General features: G+C 47.5%; 1 protein-coding gene across 1 annotated transcript in view; it reads right to left on the reverse strand.

Annotated features, from left to right (window-relative positions):
* The window catches only part of LOC138487361 (tyrosine kinase receptor Cad96Ca-like), a 62491-nt gene that overhangs the window by 15395 nt on the left and 24647 nt on the right, over nt 1-22449 (reverse strand). Inside the window, exons 3-5 of the mRNA XM_069613941.1 lie at nt 18019-18163; nt 2952-3090; nt 2650-2748 (exon numbers count right to left, since the gene is read on the reverse strand). Coding sequence (XP_069470042.1) covers nt 2650-2748; nt 2952-3090; nt 18019-18163 — 383 coding nt within the window. The remainder of the gene's footprint in view (nt 1-2649; nt 2749-2951; nt 3091-18018; nt 18164-22449) is intronic.

Here is a 22449-nt window from a genome sequence, read left to right on the forward strand (position 1 = left end):
AGGGTGTGGTAGGAGTAGTAGGAGGCTTGGTTAGCTGGTTAGGGGTGCTTGAGCCAACGTCCTTCGAGACAGAGAAGGTGGCGCATGGAAGAGAGATGTGCCGGGGTTGGGCAGGTTTACGGGAGGGGCGGAAGGGGGTGAGAGGGTATAGAGTTGGTCAAGATTGGAGGAGAGGGAGGAGGATAGGGAGGACAAGGAATCATTAGCAGAGAGAAGAAAACAGAGTGAGGGAAGAGGCGCAGAGATCGTAGAAATGGGAGGAGTTGAAGTTATGAAGATCACGTCGGGAGAAAGATGGAGGGGGAGGGAGGCGGAGAAGGAGGAGGAGAAGAGGGGGGTGAGGTAGACAGAGAGAAGGGAGTGGTCAGATGGAGAGTTAGGGAGATTGGGAACCAAGGAGGCGGAGAAGGAAGAGACAAAAATAAGGTCAAGCGTGGAGCCGGAAGAGAGAGTGGGTGAAGTGGAGAGAGGGGTGAGAAGGTAGGAGTCAAGTATAGATAAGAGAGGGTGTGGGGAGAGATGGCGGTTAAAGTCGCTGAGAACGATTAGTGGTGTGGGGCTGGGAGAGATGAGGCTAAGAAGGTGGTCAATGTCATCATAGAAGTAAGCAAGGGGTCCAGGTGGACGGTAAATGATAAGAAAGGACATGGCATGCAGGAAGGTGAAGATTTTATACAAGTATTCAAAAGAGTGGAAGACTGGAAGAGTGACAGAGCAGGGAGTAGATGGGCACTTAGGGTTAAAAAGAAGACCGATGCCGCATCCACGACCAGAGGAGCGGGGAACATGAGTGAAAGATGAGGAGGAGGAAGTGAGAGATGCAGGGACAGTGGAGTTGAAGGGGGGATCCAGGTTTCGGCGATACATAGGAAGTGGAGGTTTAGACGTATAAACAAGTCGAGCACAGCGGCGGTCTTGTTACAGAGGGATTATGATGCGTGTGTGCATTTCGCCGAGAAAGGCATAGCAGGGCTGGCCAGGCTCTGGTAGAAAAGCAACCCATGCCGTCAGGCATGTGGAAGGGTGCCAAGAAGAGTGGGAGTGCCGTCATTGCTAAAGACTAAAATGAGCATTGAATTGGATCATAATGATGGCTGTGTACAAATAAATGACAAGAGTCAAAGAGGGCCATGGAGAAAGGTTGGAAAGATACCCACAGGTGAAGAATCAAAACAAACAGAATATAAAGATCAACTGGACGATGGATTATAGGGAAACAAAAGGAATAATAGACAATGAGCAACCATGGACTATTGAATGGAAAGAACACAGCAGAAAAAATAAAAATACTCACAGAAGAGATAAAAGAGAACCTTGAGAAATGTGAACAGCAAGAGATGGGGAAAATGACTATGGGGATGGGATAACCAAAGGGCGACCATGGGAAAGGAATGAAAAGAGTTAATGGATCAATAGAGAATGGAAAGAACTAAATAGGTACCTTAGAGCATGAGATTGGGAGAGGAGATCACATGGAATAAAGAAAGGAAGGTCAATGAGGGACCATGTGAAAACCATAGAAAGATAACTTGGGGAAAGAAGGAATGGGAGCCAAAGAGCACAGTGGCACATGATATGGAACGTCCTCCATAGGGATAGGCGGAATAAGTAAATTAGGGATCCTGGAACATTAGCTGGAATGACTACCATAGGGAAAGCAGAAACAAGAATAGCCAATCAGGTATCCTTGAATATTAGTTAGAAAGATGAACATTTGGATAATAAGGAGATGGAGAGCTAACAAGAAAGACACCATGGAATGAAAAGAAGACCACAAGGAAAGAAGGAAGAAAAATGGAGGAGACTCGTAAGAAGAGAATATGAAAAGGAGGAAGCAGAGCCAAAGAGGGTCTCTAGGACGGGGAAAAGACTAAGACTATGGGGGAGAGGAGGAAGAGAAGAGCGAGTGAGAGATAGAAAGGGGACAGTGGAGACAGGCAAGTAAACACCTTGGGATGGAGACGGATGGGGGACGGAAGAGACACAGATAATATGTAAGATGAAAGGGGGAATGGAGAGTTCTGTGGCTGAAGCGGAGGGATGACAAGATGGTATATGGGCTGTAAGAAAGGTGTCATGTAAAAGGTATCGAAACAGCTCAACGGAAATGTCAGAGGAAGGAAATGAGAAAAGGGTAGGGCCTGTACTGATGGGCATAAAGATGAAAGGCATGGAGTGGTTTTGCAGAGCGACTGCAATTACATGGATATGCAGAGTTGGGTGGAATGAAGGGCAGGAGGAGTATTTGAGTGTTTTACAGAGAAGGGACCGAAAGCATGGAGTGGATTGAGAACCAAAAGAGTTGTGCTCAGCCTTAGTGAGTGGTTTACGATCCCACTGCACTGGATGGATGAAGCTTGAGGTTTCAGGGAGTGAAATACTTGTATGCATTTTTGAACAACGTGTATGACCATCCCCAAGGCACATCATCTCTCGTTTTATCCAGACGTCCCCACTTAGGGAGCAGTTTGGGAGCACACGAAGTTGAGAAAAGAAAGGACAGAGGTTCTGGATGATAGCCTGGGTAATAGTTTCACAGTGGGTGTTCCTTAACAACAAGATCAGGAAGATTGCATTTAAGCATTGGTTCAGAAGGGAGGGAACAAGGGAAGGGAGAAAATCAGGCAAAATTCAGGCATTGTTGCTCACCCTGTACTGCATTGCAGTCCAGAAACTGAAGAATGTGTTTATGGTACCCAACCTTCTTCATGATCAAGGTCTCAGAGTGCAGAAGGCTTGCTGATATCCCTGAGACAAAGAAAGGCGAGGTCAGGAATAAAAAAAATAGAACATTGGCCGGTTATGGCTGAGGAGACACTGGTGGAGGGTACTGATGTGACCCAACGTAGCATTTGGTTGAGAATGACTGAAACCAGCAGCAGTTGGACAGTGAAGAGTGGTTGCAGAAGCATTGCGTCCACATACATACTTTGTAAGATCTGGATGCCCACCTTCCCTGAAGACCTTGCATATGATGAGTTTGTGTCCCTTGCAGCAGCCGTGGTTCAGCTGGGCTCTGTAGAAGTGCCCATGCTTCCCATTCTTGATCATCTCCAGGACAGTGATGTCCTTCACCGTGTACACGCGGTTCTGAGAAAGAGCAACACTGAGTCATGAACGCAACAGGCTTTAGTAGGCAAAGCAAAGAAAGACATTCATAACAAACACAGTGCCAACAGGAAGTGCCCACAGAACCTCCACCGCTGCTGGTTTTTAGAAAGGGATAGAATAGAGATACAGCAAGCACCCAGGGCCAATATCGGTTAACCCCAAGGTCACAATAAATAGACCTAATGTCTTTGCCTAATATGTCTGTATCTAGTCTCTCCAAGCCAGGGACCAAATAGTGACCACGTGGGAATGTTCACTACTATCATAAACTACACCTAAAGGAAGCGGTAGAGGGCACTTGACTACCTATTCCAACCTCGGGTCTCAGGAGGATAGCGAAGCACCACAGGTTCTATCCCCGGGTCTGCGCATCGAAATCTCTGGGTATTAAGCGAGTTATAAATAACCAATTATAATTATAACCATATGCCAGTCTAACCATACTCAGCACAATACATGGACCACTTTATATAAAAATCATAAGGATATACCAGCGCAACATAAATCTCTTAAGAAAACCCTAAGGCAAATATCGCTTTTGTACTAAGTCTCGAATCAAGACATGCAAACTGGGTTTAAGTGGGGAGAACGGGGGAAGGCGGGAAGGTTACCAGATTTGGTCCTTTCTTTGTCAAAATATTGGTTTTTGCCGTTGCTATTTTTGAAAACGTCATTAAAAATATATTTAAAATAAATACATATTAAATGTATGTAGATACATACACAATCGTACAATGCAATTACACCACATGATATTCATTTAAAGAAAGTCCTTCACAAAGATGGGTTCCCAGCACTGCTCATAGTGCACACTACCGTCCCATAAAATACACCATTCAAGATTATAAAACATAAAATAATTAGTGCCCTACGACTTCCGGAAACCATAATAGAAACATTCTTATTCTGGTGACCTAACTATCCATGCTACCCTCAACATTAAAGGCTGACATTCAGTGAACCTAAGAGGGAAAATCATATCCACCGCCTAATGGGTTACCCGTTTTAAAAATAAACTACCCCATTCAGAGCCCGCTAAAAATGCCCAAAAAGAAGTATACGAGCCACAATCTCCACTCACTCTCTGAGACCCTCATAACAGAGAAATATGTCAAAGCTGGCCTCCACAGCAATGGCATAGTATTATACTCCGATATAGTGTCCTCTGATACACTACCATGGGAAATCAGCCTCTGGGCAACACTTCCACTCTTAGCATCCACAGGCATCCCTGGCAGCAAACTCCTGGTGATACGCAGTCCTGAAAATAGTGTACGGGTGTGCAAGGAGGGAACCGACACACAGGTGGTATGCTTTTGGGTCAAGACTCATTTATACTGGCTCAAAAAAACTAAGGAGCTGTCAGACTGTCCATAACTAAAAAGACCACTGTGCTGTGTCCAAATCCTACATCTATCCCTTACACTTATATATGAACTGAACTGGATCACTCTCTTCTGAGTCCAGAAGTATGACTCCCTTCTTCAAGACTAACACAGTTCACAAGAAGAGGGAATGTCTCCCTTACCCTGGCCTCTCTCAGGCTTATATGTACAGTTCCACAAAGAAGAGGGACTGTCCTCCGTCCCTTGGCCTTTCTCAGGCCTGTATTTACAGCTCTACAAAGTAGGGGAATGGCTTCTGTGCCCTGGCCTCTCTCACGCCCCTAATGAGCCCCTCCTGTGACTCACTTGGACAGACCTGGCATTCGACCTTACCAGGTACTACGACGAAGAGGGCTTGTCGGAAGACCTTGTCCTCATGCATGGTTGGGTCCTTGACCCATGGGCATGCTTGACTTCTTCTTCTCAGTATCCCTGGTACACTCTCCTGTCAAGAATACGGTCTCTCTGCGTGTACTTGACTGGTTCTTCACAATATCCCCGCTACCATCCCCAGACAGGAATATTTTCTCTCCTGCGGCGAGCCCTTGGCCCTGCCTTTATGCTTTCTTATCCTTGGGTACCAGACCCCTTCACATTGGTTTCTCTTTCTTGGGTCCTCAACCCATTCACACTGGCTTCTCGCGTCGCACTCCCCTATTTGTGCTTCACTCTCTTGGTTCCCAGACACTTTTGTATTGGCTTTTCGGGTCCACGACCTCTGTAGCTGTGTTTCTCTTTCTCGGCTGCCAGACCCCTTTACATAGGTTTCTCTAGTGCCCTTGAGATCCCCGGGTTGCATGTACCTTCTGTATGGGCAGTCAGTCTCTCACCTCGGTCTCGGGCCTCCTCGCGTCTTACAATGCTTCTTCTGCATTGTTTCCTGTTTGCACATTGCCATACACGGCTTCCCAGCACTTCTTGGGAGCCCGGCTGCGCGTACCTGCTGGACCACCTTCCACGTCGGGAGCCTCAGCCTCGACCACCTTCAGTACTCACTCCCCTCTAGAAGGTGTTTCTGAAGATTGCCCTATGTTACGCTCACCTGGTATCCACGGGGACGCCACCCAGCCCTGGTTGGATAATTTGCACTCTCGAACCCTCTCCTGGTTCCTTGGTAAGGCCTCTGGTTAAATATGGGTCTTAATATGGGGTGCGTAGATGTGGGGGGCAAAAAGTGACCAAGTTACTTCACTGGTGCAGGCCCCCACTGTGGGAATCCAGGCCTGCTGCGACTCCGTAGGTTTGCTGCTTTACAGTCTTTATTTTATATGTAGTTCTTAGGTATTTTGGTGTTGTCATGCAGTTTGAAGATGAGCATGGGCCGGTAGGCGAAATCGCAGTGTGAGCGATGCTGTCTGGCGAGTAATGCACGATGCGCGGCACTGTTTCGCCTTTTATATTGCTAACCTGTGTCTTTTCTCCCTTGCAGGTTGCAATGTTCCTCGCCGAGCGCCGTAATGTTCCAGCAATGATACTGACCAGGAGATGACTACCCAGGTAAGAATTGTGTGACTTTCTTCATTCGGGAGGAAACGTGAGTAAACGCTTACTAATGCTGTCTTTCCTTCTCCTCTTTCCAGGTTATGGTATTCCAGGATGCATGCGGTGCCAGATGATGGAGTTCATACCTTCAGGTGAGTGGAACTGAAGTCAGCGATGGATCGAAGACAGGATAGTTTCGTGGTGTTCTTTCTCTCTCTGCAGGTCCTTGGTTTCAGGTAAACTGGCATCAAAGAACTGGACGCGGTGAGCGTTACGCTACCCACAGCAGAATAACGCAAAGCATTTTCTGCCGTTTGGGTGTGGTTTAAATAGTCTCAGGTAAAGTAGTCCAGGTAAAGTAGTCCCAGGCCTGCCACACCCAAAAGACTAGACAGCATAGCTCAGTTCCTTGTAACTGAGCTATGCGTGTGCCTCCATGTTGGCTGAACCCCCCCACCACCCACTAACCAAGTTATATAGTCCCAAGTAAATAGTCCCATTCTAATGTTGGTCTTCATGATGGTTATGAGCCTGGCGCCAAAGAGAGTCTTGGATGAGGTTTTAAGGCCTTTGACCTAGCCCTAACTGGAAGGCTGACTTGCAAGTGAGGGTCAGGGGCAAGGGTCATGACACCTGAGTAGCAATAATAAATTGTTACATACTTTCTCTAATTTGTGGCAGGGTGAAGGGACTATTTAAAGATACCTATAATAAAGCTGCTTGTGGACAATCGTTGTCCTGGAAACATATGTTTCTTTAAACCGTGCCTGTGGGACATGGCTAACTAGCCATGGTATAGGACGTGCTTCCTGGTGCTGCTCCTGAAGATCCGACGGTGATGCTGAAATTACGCCTTGAAAATGCTACCTGCGCACCAGCAGCAAAGCTAAGGGTGTCTGAATATGCACCCTGTGGCTGGCTCGAATATCGTGTGAACTGCATTGGGCACTCCGGAGAAAATAGAATGTTCGGCTCGCGGACGCGCTGATACTTTGTTGCCAAGATGGCCGACAACAAAGAGTTTACTTGCAACCCCTGGGTGGACCGAAAACAGCGAAACGGCAGAAGTAAACAAATCATAGTTGCCGCCACAGGACGCGCTGAGCAGCACTGGCAGAGATTGCTTTGGATATTCACCCAGTGTGACACTGTTGCAGCGCTTTGGAGTGTATGCAGGCGAGGCGACAGCTGTACGCGGACAGAGCCGCCCTGCCGTGGATGTTGAGCCCCTGGAGTCTGTGCGGCCTCGGATCGCGACCGACGGTGTGGGCAGCTGGAGGGGAGCTGGCCACTTGTGATCCTCTCAGGGCTGTAGCGGGGGCCCGGAACTTCGGCGGAGCGGCCACGGGACCGCAGGAAAGCTAATGCAAGTGCCGAGGGAAATGGATGGCATGTTGGCTGGGTGTGCCACATAGGAGGTGCGTGACATCAGGGCTACTGATGATACCCCCTGATTAAAGCGGAGCACAAACAGCATTTTGGACGGGTGGCCTGCCCAAAAGGCTATCCGGGAGCAGTGCTCCGAAAAGGGAAGGTACAGACTGGCGGTTGATGTGTGCAGAGAGCCTGCTCCTTCTTCACAGGGGGCCCAAGAACAAATCCAACACTGTGGGCTGCAAGCAGCCGAGGCCTACGTGAGGAGGCTGGCCTCGTGCTGTCGCGCTGCTGGCTGCCATAGATGCTCGAGGGTGATAAGAACCTAGGGGCAGGAACAGGCAACGAGTGGGTCCATCCTGGACAGAGGATGGATGTCAGCACACTAATGGAAAGAGTCGGCTGGTAACGGAGCGTATGTGTTCTTTTGACGCGCTGTTGGCCCAAGCTGCGCTGGTGGTGGATGCGTGGGAGTGCCTGGTGGCACAGTGACATATGTAACCGGTGTGCGGATCACCACAGCCAAGATGGTACGTGGGAGGACATAACCCACTTGAAGAAGTATATCTTGTTTTTCGCTGAGTGGCAGGCAGCGCGAGAGCAGCCTCAGCGGACATTGACAGTGGTGCGCAGAGTATAAGGAGCACAAGAGGCAGGTGGACCGACCGTGGCCAGCAGCAATTTGCAAGAAACAGTAAGGACAATCGGAAACGTGGGAGGACACAACTCACCCGTGGATATAGCTCAGCGCATGTGTATCCATACGGGGCACTTTGAGGATATTGATCTGAGCCTGGGGTGGATCGTAGGCGACGCGGCGGGATAGCAAAGTAGAATCGCTGTGCCGCGAACGAATAGCCTTGGATATTTGACAGGGACTGCAAGATGACGGGGAGAGTAATCAAGGGCAAAAGCAAACAACCCACGATGGAAGCGTTTGCTAAGACACAGCAGTCTCCAGTGGCGTCGGCACATAGTGGCACAAATGCACCCACGGAAAGTCCCCCAGGGACTGAAAACAACAGATACTTACGGCTTTAACGAAGCTAGGAGACTCATGGGGGATAGCAATGGCGGACCTGCGAACCTCCTTAGAGGCCAAAATAGACGCAGTGGGGATAGATGTGAACCTGCTGCAGCAAGACGTCAGGGCACTGGCTGACAGGACGAGCAGTTTGGAGAGTGCGGTCAAGACTAACACGGACACCATCACCAGTAACGCAAACGAGGTCCACATATTAAAGCAGCAAGTGGCCAACCTAGAGAATCGTGCGGAGGAAGCGGAAGGTAGGGCAAGACGGAATAACATCCGTGTGGTGGGTCTACCGGAAGGAGAAGAAGGCCAAGACCCCACTGATTATGTCGAGAACATGATCCTGCAAGAAATAGGGGCCGACAAACTCTCGCAAGGATTCACAGTGGAGCGAGTGCACAGAGCCCTCATGAGAAAACCGAAGCCTGGAGCCCCTCCGCACGCAATAATTGCCAAGATACTGAATTACAGAGATCGCGAGAAGATTTTGGAGTACTTTCGAAAGGGAGGAACGATTGAAAGAGCCTCGGCTACTGTAACAGCTTATCCTGATTATACCATGCTGGTCCAGAGGCAGCGGTATAGCTATGTGGCTGTAAAGTGGAGACTTCGGACGGCCGGCATCAAATATATGCTTCTGTACCCTGACAGACAAAGTACTGCACAAGAGTAGAATGTTCTTTTTTGACACCCCGGAGGAAGCTGCGACTTGGCTGGACTTGCAGGGCTGTCCGGAACGAGATGCGGAACGGGCCCAAGAAGAGCACGATAAGTGATTGAGAGGTTACGGTCATGATCTCTGCTTCCAAAAGATCAGGACTTGCCCGACTCCCTTGGAAGCAGACCCATAACCCCGGTTCCGAGTGCCAGCCAGTCCCAATTGGGACCTTTTGGACCCTGTCCTGGCGCCAGTGGCACCAGGCTCATAAAGATGCCCAGTCCCAGCGCTGGAAGCGCCGGGCTCATAATGCTTGGGTGGACTTACCTGCAGCAGACCATGCTGCTTACTTACCTGCCAGTTGAACCCCTGATCCTCTTCTGTTTGGGACTACTTTTCCTATTGGGTGGGGCAGGAGCCACTCCCTAGGTTCAGAACACTGGAACTCTTCTGGAAAGCAGGAACTCTTTTCTTACCTAGGCGTGGCTGTGGAAGGAGACACCTAAGCACTACAGGAGGCTATTTAAACCACACCCGATGGATGAATCTTGCTTTGTGTTATTCTGCATTCTCTGCAGCAGAACGCTCATCGTGTCTTCTGCTTCTGATCCTGGGCCTAAGGGAACAAAGGCTTACCATCCTGGAATCCAGCCTTCAGCAGCACCTGTAAAGACAAAGAAAGAACAGGTTAGCACTACGGTCTTCAGTGGCAGCACATCTCTTACCTGGTCCATCGGCTGTCACCAACGCCTCGCGCTGCATTCCGGCATCTGAAAGACAAAGGCTTACCTACTCTTCGCACGCTCCGGAGGTCTTCGGCGCTGCATCCCGCATCTGAAAGACAAAAGAAGGTGCGTTTAAAGACATTGGGCAACTTTATTACTCACGTGCCATTACTCCTTCCCACGCCGAATCCAGTGGGTATTCCAGCACCCTTCAGCTTCTCTAAAGCTCCGAACTTGTACCTGCAAGATAAAAGGGACAGTTAGTGCGCATCGTGAAGCAGGCTACAAGCGCTTACTTACGTGCTTCCAGGCGCTTCTATTCCTCATGCGGGTTCGATCCTCAACTCTCATCAGCCCGCCATCCGCCATCGCCGGAACCCTGCAAAACAAGAGATATCATTACAAAAGACTTTTAAGACATTTGAAGTGCCCAGAACTTCCCGTTCGTGCAGTTAACGACGGACAGCAGTCCTCTGAGGTCAAGAGGCCTGCACCCTTATCCAGTGAAGAAACTGGTTACGGCACCCTGCCCCGAAGCAGATGGAGAGCTTGGCGTTCACTTACCTAAGGTGAGGGCGTTAACCTTTGGGGTTCTACAGGAGAAGAGAAAGGGAAGAGGAGAGAGGCACCCAATAACCCCAGTTCATTAATCCCATATTTTCTATCTGCAGACATCTTACTCTTCAAGTCAGACATACAGTGCACAGAGGTCCAGCCCAAAGAGCCAACCGTGTGTTACACATCACCTTTGAAGATATGGCATTCACCCAGTCAAGACCGGCGCCTCTGCGGGAATCAGGTGAGCGTTACAGTTACCTGTATATTGGGGTATCACATAGCAGGGTATCCCAGTAGAGACTTGGTTAAGACACTGATAGATGGGAATGGATGGGTAGTGTTGTACCTAGGATATGGCATCGTTGATTTTGCTGAAGCTTGACGGACTGGAATATAGAGTATTGAACACATGAGCAAAATGTATAGCGATGCGTGGTTGAATTGAAGCCAATAGGAGCGGCAGAACACAGGTACCTTACACACCCTCCCCCCCCCCCCAGTAGTAGTAGGATAGCCATTAGGGTGACCTCACCCTGCGGAGCTTCAAGTACAGGCTATTGCCAGAAAGAATAGATGTGGGGGTGCCCGAGAGCCAGGGATGGAGCTGGGCAACAGTTGGGGGGGTAATGTTGGGGAGGGGAAGGGTGGCGGGAGGGAGACAGAAAAGGGCGTTTGTAGTTAAGGGGAGTTTTAGTTGGGAACTGAGCCTATATAGATTGAGATGGAGGCTAGATCTGGACTGCACTGGTGGGGGGTGGGGGAGGGTAATTCTGATAGGCCATGGGAGACCTTAAAATAATCACATGGAATTTCAGGGGACTTAACAGCTATTTAAAGCGGAACAAGGTCATGCTGTACCTGCGTAGACAAAAGATAGCCATCACACTGTTACAAGAAACTCACCTGACAAGGGAAAAGATGGATACGGTTGCTAAGAAATGGAAAGGGGTGTTGGCAGGTTCGTCATACTCTGCTTATGCAAGGGGAGTGCTTATCTGGGTGGCGCCACATGTCCCATTTCAACTGTTGCAGGAAGTAGCGGAGACGGATGAAGGATGGTTATAATGAGGGGACTGGTAGAGAATAGGGAGATAAGCATTGTGAATACATATGCCCCGAATCAAAACAGCGGCATATTTTAGAACGCTGTGTACCAACCTAAGCGTATGTATGGGGAGTGTGGTGATCTGGGCACGGGACTTTAAATGTGTGTTAAACCAAAGAGTGGACAGATCAGACGGGAAGATAGATAGACCCACCCCAGCTGCCAGAGCATTGCAGACATTACTGGATGACTTTGGCCTGGGAGACGTGTGGAGAACAAGACACCCCCAAGAGAGGCAATACTCACATTATGCAGCCTCGCAGCAGCTACATACAATGCTGGATTATGTCTTTGCTACGTCAGAGGTAATTGCAGAGATCACGCAAGCAGAATACAAAGCGAGGGTCCTTTCTGACCACTCGCCTCTGGTTCTCGGATGGCAATATTGCCCCTCGAGAGCAAGGATTCCAACGTGGCGCCTCCGTGCGGAAGCACTCAAGGATCCTTTTTTCAGGGAGGATATGAGGGAGGAGATTATAAATTATTTTGAATTGAATACTGGTAGCGTGGATTTGGCGGGTACATTATGGGAAGCCTTCAAAGTTGTGATGAGAGGGGTAGCCATTGCAAAATCTAAAGGCCTGCAGGGGGGTGGGATCTTGGCTGACCTACAAGAAACAGAAAGGGAACTGGAAGCGGCATTGAAAAAAGGAGGTAATACTAAGGAAGACATGGAACTAATATTCAAACTGCAGCATGAATGGGAGGGGCTCTGGGAAAGACTGTAACCTCAACTATAAAAGATATATAAAAGAGAGCATGCAGGAGGGTATAAAACAGGGAGACTTCTGTCGTGGTTATACAAGAGCGCAAACCCCTAGACCCATGATTAGAGCGATAACAAGGGAAGACGGGAGCACAGCTGATACTCAAGAGGGAGTTAATCAGGAGTTTGCAAATTATTACAGGGTACTATATGGGGATGGGGGGGAGAGACCACACAACGGTAATAGAAACATTGGAGGATATAGGACTGCCCAAGATAAGCGCTGAGGAAAGAGGGGCTGGACGCACCATTCACTCTGGAGGAGTTAGAAGAGGTGGTGAGGCAGCTGCCCACTAGCAAAGCTCCGGGGGCTCATGGCCAAGTGAATTTTATAAAGCATATCAAGAAGAGGTGCTCCCCCCAATGTTAGAAATGTTAAATGAAGCCTTTGAGGTGGGAGGATTACCAGAGTCACTTAGAGAAGCGATCATAGTACCGCTCCACAAACCCAACAATCCTGGGCATAGCTGTGGCTCCTACAGACCTGTGTCGATGTTGAACCAGTGAACCAGGACAGCAAAATATTGACGGCTGTCTTGGCGAACAGACTACAGAGAGTGATCGGCAAACTAATACACCCCGACCAGATGAGCAATGTCCCGGATAGGAATATAACTCATTACCATAGATGACTCCAACGGGTTATTGAATTGGGGAGCGGGATTGAGGGCGAAATGGCAGTTGTGTCTTTGGACGCGGTAAAGGCCTTTGATTTGGTCAAGTGGCAATGGCTGTTGGCGGCCCTGGCGGGCTATGGATTAGGGCCTGGATACATAAGGTGGGCGAAGATTCTATATAGTGAACCGCTGGCAAGAGTCAAAACAGGATCGGTGATATCCGAAAGATGGCAACTTAGTAGAGGCACCAGACAGGGATGCCCATGGTCCCCAATGCTCTATATATTAGCCCTGGAGCCCTTTGCAATATATCTCAGACAACAATATGATACTATAGTTATCGAGGTGGGAGGAGAACGTCACTTGATCTCCTTATATGCGGATGACTTGCTGCTGTACTTGAGGCACCCAGAGGAAAATCTCCAGTACATCCTGGAAGTGATGGAGAGATATGCGGGGCTGTCTGGTATAGCGGTGAATCCTCAAAAATCGAGTATCTTCCTGTTAGGCAGTTATAGGGGAATCCCTGTGGGACGGTTACCGGTATTACAAATACCATGGGCGGTTAGTACCTTCCGGTATCTTGGGATAGACGTGTACCACACAGTGGAAGAGGAGCATAGGCACAATACCGAGGTAGCCATTGAGAAGTGCATGAAATTCTGGGTGAAGTTACCCCTGGCAATGATGGGACGAGGGGCAATGCTTAAGATGGTGGTACTACCTAGGCTCCTGCACTATTTTGGGAATATTCCATACCTGATACCCAAGAAGTTCTTCACTAAACTGAACAGCATGTGTAGAGATTTCCTGTGGCATGGTGTGGCATGGTATCCGGAATAGGGTGGCACTATGGAAGCTGCAGAACTTTTTGAGAAAGGGGGGATAAACTGCCTAATTATGAGGTCTATTATGTAGCGAGCCAACTGCAGTATATCACCAAATGGCTCTCAGATGATGTGACCCCCGAATCCAGGTTGTTTGGACATGATTGTGCCCCATTTTACTTAAAAAGAGATAATCTGGTTGCCCAAGACAAAAATGGAAGAGCGCCCTAAGATGATGATGATGCTTGGGTGGAAGAGGTGGCGCTGGGCATGCCAGATGATGGAAAACCCATTCCCATGCTCCCCGCAGGTACCACTAGTGGCACTAGCAGGGGGAGAAGAGCAGCTAAGGATGACAATCAGGAACCACTGGGAACCGGTTGGGGTAGTAACAATGGGGGGGGATGTATGGCAAGAGGGGACCATCATAGACTTTGGAGCGCTGGGGGAGGAAACGGGGTTGCATACGGGCCAGTACATTACGTATCACAAAATGGTGCAGCGAATTAGGAGAACATGGCCCGAAACCGTATTGGAAGAAGAACCAGATGATGCCATAGATACAATTTATGATATAACGGAGGGGGAGCACGAGATCTCCAGACTGTATGAGATGATGATGGCTAAGGTGGGGAAGGAATTAGCACAACTGAGATTAGACTGGGAAGCGGAAGTGGGAGCGCAGATGGAGGACGGGATGTGGGAATGTGCCCAGGGGTACCATAAAAAGGTGTCGAGAAATGCGAGATTGAAACAGATACAATTGTATATTACGCATAGGGCATACATGACACCCCAGAGGATAGCTAGGTTTGAGAACGCAGGACGACAAGCATGTCCTAAATGCGATGAAGAAGATGCAGGTATGGTACACATGTTTTGGTCATGCCCGGTCATTGAGCGTTTCTGGGGAGAAGTAGCACAGAAACTTGAGGAGAGGGGGGGGTCAAAATTGTGGTGGGTACAGTATGGGCCTGTTTGCTGGGGGGATTCCCCAGATCGCAGAAACTCAAGCATGTGAGTAAATTGAAAGATCTAGCATATGTGCTCGCGAAAAGGAGAATTGCCATGGGGTGGAAGACATGCCACAGACCGCGGGTGGAGGGAGCTACGGAAATGGGCGGATGCAGAAACCATGGTATGGCAAGAAGCGAGCAATGTAGGAGGAGAGGAGGAGGCGGAGACCCTGATGGCCTGGAAACTATTGATAGCGGAGTTGTTTGGGCCAATACAAGGCCCGGCAGAACCTATGGAAGGGGAGACCCTACCACAAGATGCAGGAACGGAATGAGGACAGTAATAGGCTCGGCAGGGGGGGGATAGAGGAGCAGTGACCTTAATTAAGCGATGTATAACTGAGCTGTTGATATGCACACTGCACGTTTGGTTTGTATTGTTTGTTTGAATAAACCAATACATTTTTTTTTTAAATGATTCTTTAAACAGTGCCTGCACCCTGCCAGAAATTAAAGAAACCATGTTACTATTGAATGAATTTTAAAGACACCCAGCAGGGTTAATGATTTTAATGGAATGTTCTGAAAGAAGACATGTTACTGTTTGTTATTGCCACCAGGGCAGTGCAGGCTTCAGAAACTCAGAAGTATCATAAGATGGAAGCCTTTACACCTTGGGGGTTCGGAACACAAAGTTGGTGATGCTCCAAAGGAAAAATAATTGCAAAATGTCTGATTTATAGATAGATATAAAAAGAAAGAGTATACCCCACCTTTAATCCTTGTTTCCCATCCGCGTTCCAAGAAAAAAAACACCTGTGGCCAAAGGAAGTGTAAGATTAGAAAGGGAGGACATTTATTGGTACATGGTGAAAAGAGATCCTTGGAGGAAATACAAGAGAAGACTGATCCCCTGAAGGGTTCATATTTTCAATATATGAGAATATATTCTTATGTAAAGATGTGATGGAGGACAGTTGCGCACAGGGAATTGAATCACATATTAGAAAGAATGCCTCTATGTAACTGAACCATGCACTTTTCGTCTATTTTTGTGTTTGCTTTGTACAACTAAGGAAACCTAAGAATGCTTATAAATGCCTGTAATGGTGCCCTGATGCCTGCCGGTTTGGTGCGCTATACAAATAAATAAATAAAAATAAATGAGGGAGAAGCATATCATAAGATATTATGCAATTCTTCAAGCTAGTCAGGAAGGAAGGGATGATAAAACGATACAGCAGTGTCAAATGGAATTGGTAATCAGAATTTCAGAGACATGATGAGGAATATTCCGCTGCTGCGATTACATAAGATAGTGGTACGTGGATCTTTTGTGAGATCCCAGTATTTCATTATACATAGGTTTCAGTGTAGACCACAGCACCCTGACAAGTTAAAGGGATGATCAGATGGGAAACGGTTTAGATGCACGGAAAAAGGCACAGGAACATATCAGAACTATATGTGCAGGACTCCAGCACGTTTGACTTGGACAGGTAATAGTGGAGATTGCAGAGGAAATCTTAGGATAGGCACTGGATAATCACATTTACGTCATCATATTTGGAAAAGATATTACTGGGAAGGATTGGATGGTCAATTGCAAAGGCTTCATAAATGAGACACTGACAACAAGATAGATGTTTAACGTATAAACATTTAACTAAAAAGGAGGGTTGGGAAAACCCCTAACTTGCCCTAAGCAAAGGTGGGATTTCCCTACCTAAATGAAACCAATGATAGTCTATGTCAGGAAGTCCAAAGCAAATGTCTGTCTGTGTCCAAACCCTATACTTGCCCTCATATCTATCTGAATACAAAGTGTAGGGATGTCGGTATCAAACGATAAGTGTTCCAAACACTTGAGTGGCAAAGGGGTTCCCTTCCCTGGGCTTTCAAGGCTTCCTATGTTTCAAAACAACTCAATTCCTCGCGGTATTTCAGGTTCCAAAGCAATAGTTCCTTGGGATATTTTCCCAGCTATTCGAGTTTGGTTACTGTCACCAATTGCAAGATCAGCTCATCAATCTCATTTCACATTGGCCTTCTTCATTTAATCACAGTGTGGCTTTTCCTTAGGCGAGTGTACTCGGTCTAGGTGAAGTTGTTGGACTACACGGTCCACCCCTTACAGGTCACGCAACCGACACCTTGCAGGATTCCGTTTCATAGGTTTCTTGCCACTGTTTCAGCTTCAAAATTAGGCTGGACTCAATGTCCTTTCACCTGCCTTTAAAGCTTTGTTCTCACAGATTTCATTAACATTCACTTCTCAAGTAGCTTTTACTTGCAAATCCAACAAAGGCTTCCGAGCACACTCTCCTGCTAGGAAACATTTTCTCTTGCATACCAGTTCTGCTACTATTTTAGTTCTTGCGCTTATTTGACTCTTGGCAATGCTCGTTTTCCATTCACTTTTTCCTTATATTCACTTCAGATATTCAAAACCAAATGTCTCTGGCTTCAAAGCTGCCCATCCAATGTGTCCGGGGCCCCCTTTTCACCCAGGTGGATTGACCAGCTTTCTCAAGAAGGTGCCGGCTCGCCGCCACAGCTTCTGCCCTGGAACTCCCCTTTTGCGCTTGCCGTGCTTCACCTGGTACCTCTCAGCTGAGCCAGTTTTAAAGTTCCCGGCTCCATGGTAATGAGCCCAACAACTAGACCGCTCATGTTTGTTGGTCCAGACTCTCGTCGGTTTCAATTGTGGCCTCCTCGTCTCAGTACCTAAGTGGTGTGTGTTGGCAGTAGGTTGTCACAGAAAATAGGGAAGGGATTGATATACCCATCAAAGACTTGGGGAATATTGCGTTCCTTGGAAAAAGGAAACAGGGGGATACCATGTCTCACCAAAGGGTGCCTTATCCCCCACTCCCCAAGTCTCCTCCACCCAGGTAAGCCTCCCTCGCATATCCACCCCCAGGTTCAGGATCCGAAGGAGACATCCTTTCCCTGGCCACTTAGGTGGGTTTGGGGGGCGGGGGATATATTGGGGAAAGAAGTGAGGACACCTTCAGGTTCCACACACAATTTTACTTTTTAGCAACTGCGGTTTCAAGACTTCACATTCTAAGAAAATGGGAAGATGTACCTCCACAGTAGTTAGGGAATGGACGGCATGTGCGGCTGTGGAAGAGCGGACATGATTTAAAAGCCCAGAGGCATTTGAAAACCTGTAGCAAGAGGATGACTTTCTTTCCAGTTTAAGGTAAAAGCTGAGGGTGTTTGAAAAGGTCTTCTCTGATGTGCTTATTTGTCTTGCCAGAATACAAAAAAAGATTATGAAAGTGGCACCAGCATATGATAGCACTGCAGCAACAATGTTTTTTTATCAATCTGTCAACAATGACTATGGTTGTGATATAACTATGGTTACCTGCAAGCTCTGTCAATGTCCCAAATTCCTCCGAGAGGAACTCACCTTCTGCACAGGATGCCACCTGGATGAAGCCTTTTCCTGTGGGAGCACACATGTATCTGCTATGGTGGGGATCAGCATGTGTGGGTCTTCTCTGTGGCATGTCCTGTTGTTCATGAACGGGAAGCACTGTGCATGCCCGCTGCACCTGAAAGACAGTACAGCTCAGAACCTCCGCTCACCACCACCTTAGGTAGGCTTAAAAACGTCATTAAGTATGAATGCACTCTTACATACGCTGTGTTTGGAGGGCATGTATTGGGTCTCTATAAATAATGGTGCTGCCGAGGAATGGGATTCTGGGGAGAACCAAAGGCAGTGATGAGGAAGTCAAACTTGAGGTGATCAGGTCAGTGGCTCGAAGGCAGATTTGCAGATAATTGGCGAGCAGTGATTTAGCCGTCTATTGTTGGTGTTCAAAGAGCAGCCATGGCTGGGCAAATTTGGGATGTTATGTACGTTTGTGTTTGCTTACTGGAGGTGCTCCAGGGAGCTAACCATCATAGATGCTGATCAGATATCTGCTTTTAGGTCTGATCTGGGGTAATTGGATAACTGATCAATTTCACGACAGACCTGCATTTTGGAAAGTCAAGATTAGATTTATTTCGGTATACTTGGTACCATAAAATAACATATATAAAACATGATAATACTGCATTGCATAATTTCAAAACAGGGAAATGTGTTAGCCATTGCTTCACAGGTAATAAGAACTTTAGCAAATGCATAATATAAGAGCACATTTCCATGCAAATAAAACAAAACAATAATTTGACAGTCATATTTAAACATATTTCCATGTACATGGGCAATAGTTGAAATGCTTTATAATTCATGGCGTTCAGGCTGTTGATTTCACAACCCTATTACTCCTCAGGAACCATGCCCGTTTTAGGTATTGAGAAGTCCTCCACAAACTTGGCATGTTGTCTGTTTGATAGCAAATAAATAATGTTTGTCTTGCATTCCTATGGTGTTAATGCCCCATTCCAAGGGCCCGGAATGGGTGTAACGGCCCAGCAGCCCAAGTTATCAGCCCGAGCGAAGCTAAGAAGGAGTGGCAGCACCCGCTGCCGCAGAAATAAGTGGGGGGTGGGAAGGTGGGAAAAATAAAAAGAAGGACAAAGGGTGGGGGAAGATGGCGGCATGGAACACAGGCTGAGATTGCCGGTTTCAGCCTGCGTTCCTAGCCACCTGATTGGCTGGCTCCCCCACCAGGGTGCTAATAAAATGTTAAGACTTAAAAATAGGGAAAAAGATATTTTGCTCTTAGCTGGAAATATGCTGGGCAAAATACCATAACATTTTCAGTATGTTCATCCCAATAAGAACATAATTCACATGATTTTGTCTGCACTATGTGATGAATCCTGCAGAGTCATCACGGACCCTCACCCTAAAGTCCACTCCCATGTGGCCATGGGAAGGCAGCTAGTACCTGATCCTGACCTTGTGGGTGGCATTATGTGGGAGGATCACATGGGAGAAGACGTTACCATAGATTTCACTGAATACCATTTCCCCTAATGAGATTTCACCGGAAATGGTAGGGGAAATGGTATATGTGTAATGCATAACAGGTGGGGTGTGGGGTAAGGGTATAAGTTAGGGTAGGGAAGGGTGGGAGGGTGTTGCAGGGGGTCTCCCCGTGCATTAAAGAGAAAAAAATAGAACAAGTAAAAAGTAGATTTTGTTTTTCGGTGAAGTGGATTTGGTGAAATCTCCATTAGGAGAAATATATTCGAAGAAATCACATACATCCGGGAGAAGACGGCTGATGTTATAGCTTCCATAGGAGGGATGCAGTATTTTTCTTTGTATGAGGAGGAAGACCCCATAATCCCTAAATACCTCATGGCATGCTGTCATTTGACAAGTCCTTCCCTTCTTAAAACCCAACCCACTGTATGTGAAAAGCCGCCCCAACAGAACATGTACCCCTCTGGTATGCATGGTTTACATTCAATACCCCTGGATTTTAAAGAGTTGTATCTGGATAGAGGTTCTATGTAAAACATCACTACACATAATGTTGACATAACACGATTCTGATAATTTATATTCCAACAGGTATTTAGAAACATATTGCCCATAGAAGCCTAGAACCTATATGGACTCCAAGTCCCATAAGCACTAGAGTACTGAGACGGAGAAGAGGGACAGAGTCAATGATGACGAAATGTGACTTTGAACGTGAGGTGCAGTCTAGTTATCCAAAGCTAAATCAGCTGCGTAGGACATGTAAACCCGCAAGTTGTCTCAAGCTGGAGGATGGAGGATAAAGCAAGGAGAGAGGCTGTAAGGTAGGCGGAGCGGGAATCTAGACCGGTTGCAGAGGCAGTCCAGAGGAGCCTTGCCACAGAGAGAGCGTTTGTCTGCAGCAGGTCAGCAGCATCCTAAACCGGGACAAGAGCCTCCGGTGAGGAAAAGGAAAACTAAGCGCGGCAGGGGAGACCAAGCCCTGCGAAGCCGCGCAGGTTCCCACGGAGAAAGGAGCAAAAGCTGACATGGAAACCAAAGAAGCCTCAGACGGGTAAGCCAGCCCTGTGACAGACTTTGGCAACAACGGCATGGTGTACCGGTATGTCAGCCTGAAGGGAGAGGGGCCCCGGGATGTGCAAAAACAATGAAGAGTATTTGGGAGACATTATTGAATATCAAGCGAAGCGAATTAAAAGGCAATCATGGTATAATCCTCCTGAAGTAAGATGTCCATTGGGGGAAACCTCGAACCAGTATTGCCATAAGCCAAACGGCATTGTGAGAGAAAGGCAAACACGGTACAATTCTAACAAGAGATGTCTGTTGGGGGGAGGGGGAAGCCAGCCCTGCGACACACTTTGGCAGCAACAGCACGGTATACCGGTAAGTCAGCCTGAAAGGGAGAGGTGCCCAGGGACATGTGAAAATGATGAGTATTTGCAAGACATTATTGAATATCAAGTGAAGCGAATTAAAAGACTAACGTGGTACAATTCTCCTATCATGAGATGTCAGTTGAGGGAAACCTGGGACCAACATTGCCCTTAGCCAAAAGACATTGTGAGAAAGATAGAGACGGGAATTATGCAGTTCTCCTGACGTGAGAGGTCAGATGTCGGCTGCGGGAAATCTGGAACAAGCCTTGTCAAGAGCCAAGAGAGACAAAGAAAGGTTGACCGACAGATTTGATGAATCCTACAGCGTCCTCACAAAGACCCTACCTAAAGTCTCCTCACAGATGGCCAGGGGAAAGCAGTCGCTACCCGATCCGGACCCTGTGGGTTTTATTTGCCGGGAGGAACACCTGGGAGGAGAAGAGCCCCAAGGGAACAGGAGGACTCTGTTGGGAGAGACACAGTATTTGTCTTTCTTAGAGGAAGAGATTTCATTGATGGCAGAATATGTCATGGCTTGCCGTCAGAGGGAGGCTTCCTTTCCCAAAGCTATCCATCTTGATGATTGTGAAAACTGTAATAATTAATCATTTATCAGGAGTAAGACTCCCCTTCACAAAGTTGCCCACATTTATAGTGGTAAAACCTCTTCTAGCCAACAAGAGAAGGCTAAATGTGGACATCAGAACATTAACATCTTAAGTTCTGATAAAGCCAACTCTCCGTTGAATGTGAACCAATCGAGTCCTTTTAAATGTAATTTTGAAGATGTAATTAATGATAGAAATGAAGTAGGTAATTCTGAAAACAATATTCAGAATAAAAGAGGTAATTTGAACATTGGGGACTTCAAGTCCCACAATGCCCAAAGTACTGGGACGAAGAAGAGGGATGCAGAGGCACTAGACTGCAAGGTGCAGTCTAGTGGTTCTAATGACCCACACCTGAGAGGGACTGTTAAGTATAAAGGGCCCCCTCAGGTGCAAGACATTAGGAGAATTAGAGGGTGGAGTGCCTGCAAAGACTTTGCGTTGCAGTGACAGCAGAAATAGAAGAAAAGCAGAGCTGCCGGAGTCGCTGCTACATCCAGAGCGAATTACAGTCCCAAGGGAGACTCCAAGTTTGATGGTCTTGCATGCAGAGATTGCACGGTGAGAAGCATTGCTGTGAAAAGCTTTGCCCCCTTTGATGGCTTTGAATGCAGAGGTTGCACGGCGGGAAGTGTTATTTTGAAAAGCTTTCCCATTGTAACTTGTGCTCCGGTGGCAGCTGAGCACCGGAGTGTCCCTGGAGTAAGGGACTCTTCTCCCAACCAGCAAGGGCCGCAGGAGCTCAAACAAAGCAGAGTGCCATGGCATAACGAAGCGGAAGGCACCACAGCAGCAGAGCAAGCAGAGACAGATGCAGCAACCAGTGAGTTCTGTAGCCTCGGAATGCTCCATAATCGCCCGCTAGACATTAATGATAACTTAGATTACCGAACTCATGCAAAGAAGCTGAAGTGGCAGAATAAGACCTTTGGAAATAGACAAGAAGGTTATAATTGTACTTATAA

This window comes from Ambystoma mexicanum, chromosome 9, assembly GCF_040938575.1.
Source record: "Ambystoma mexicanum isolate Mex_15411 chromosome 9, UKY_AmexF1_1, whole genome shotgun sequence".
NCBI lineage: Eukaryota > Metazoa > Chordata > Amphibia > Caudata > Ambystomatidae > Ambystoma > Ambystoma mexicanum.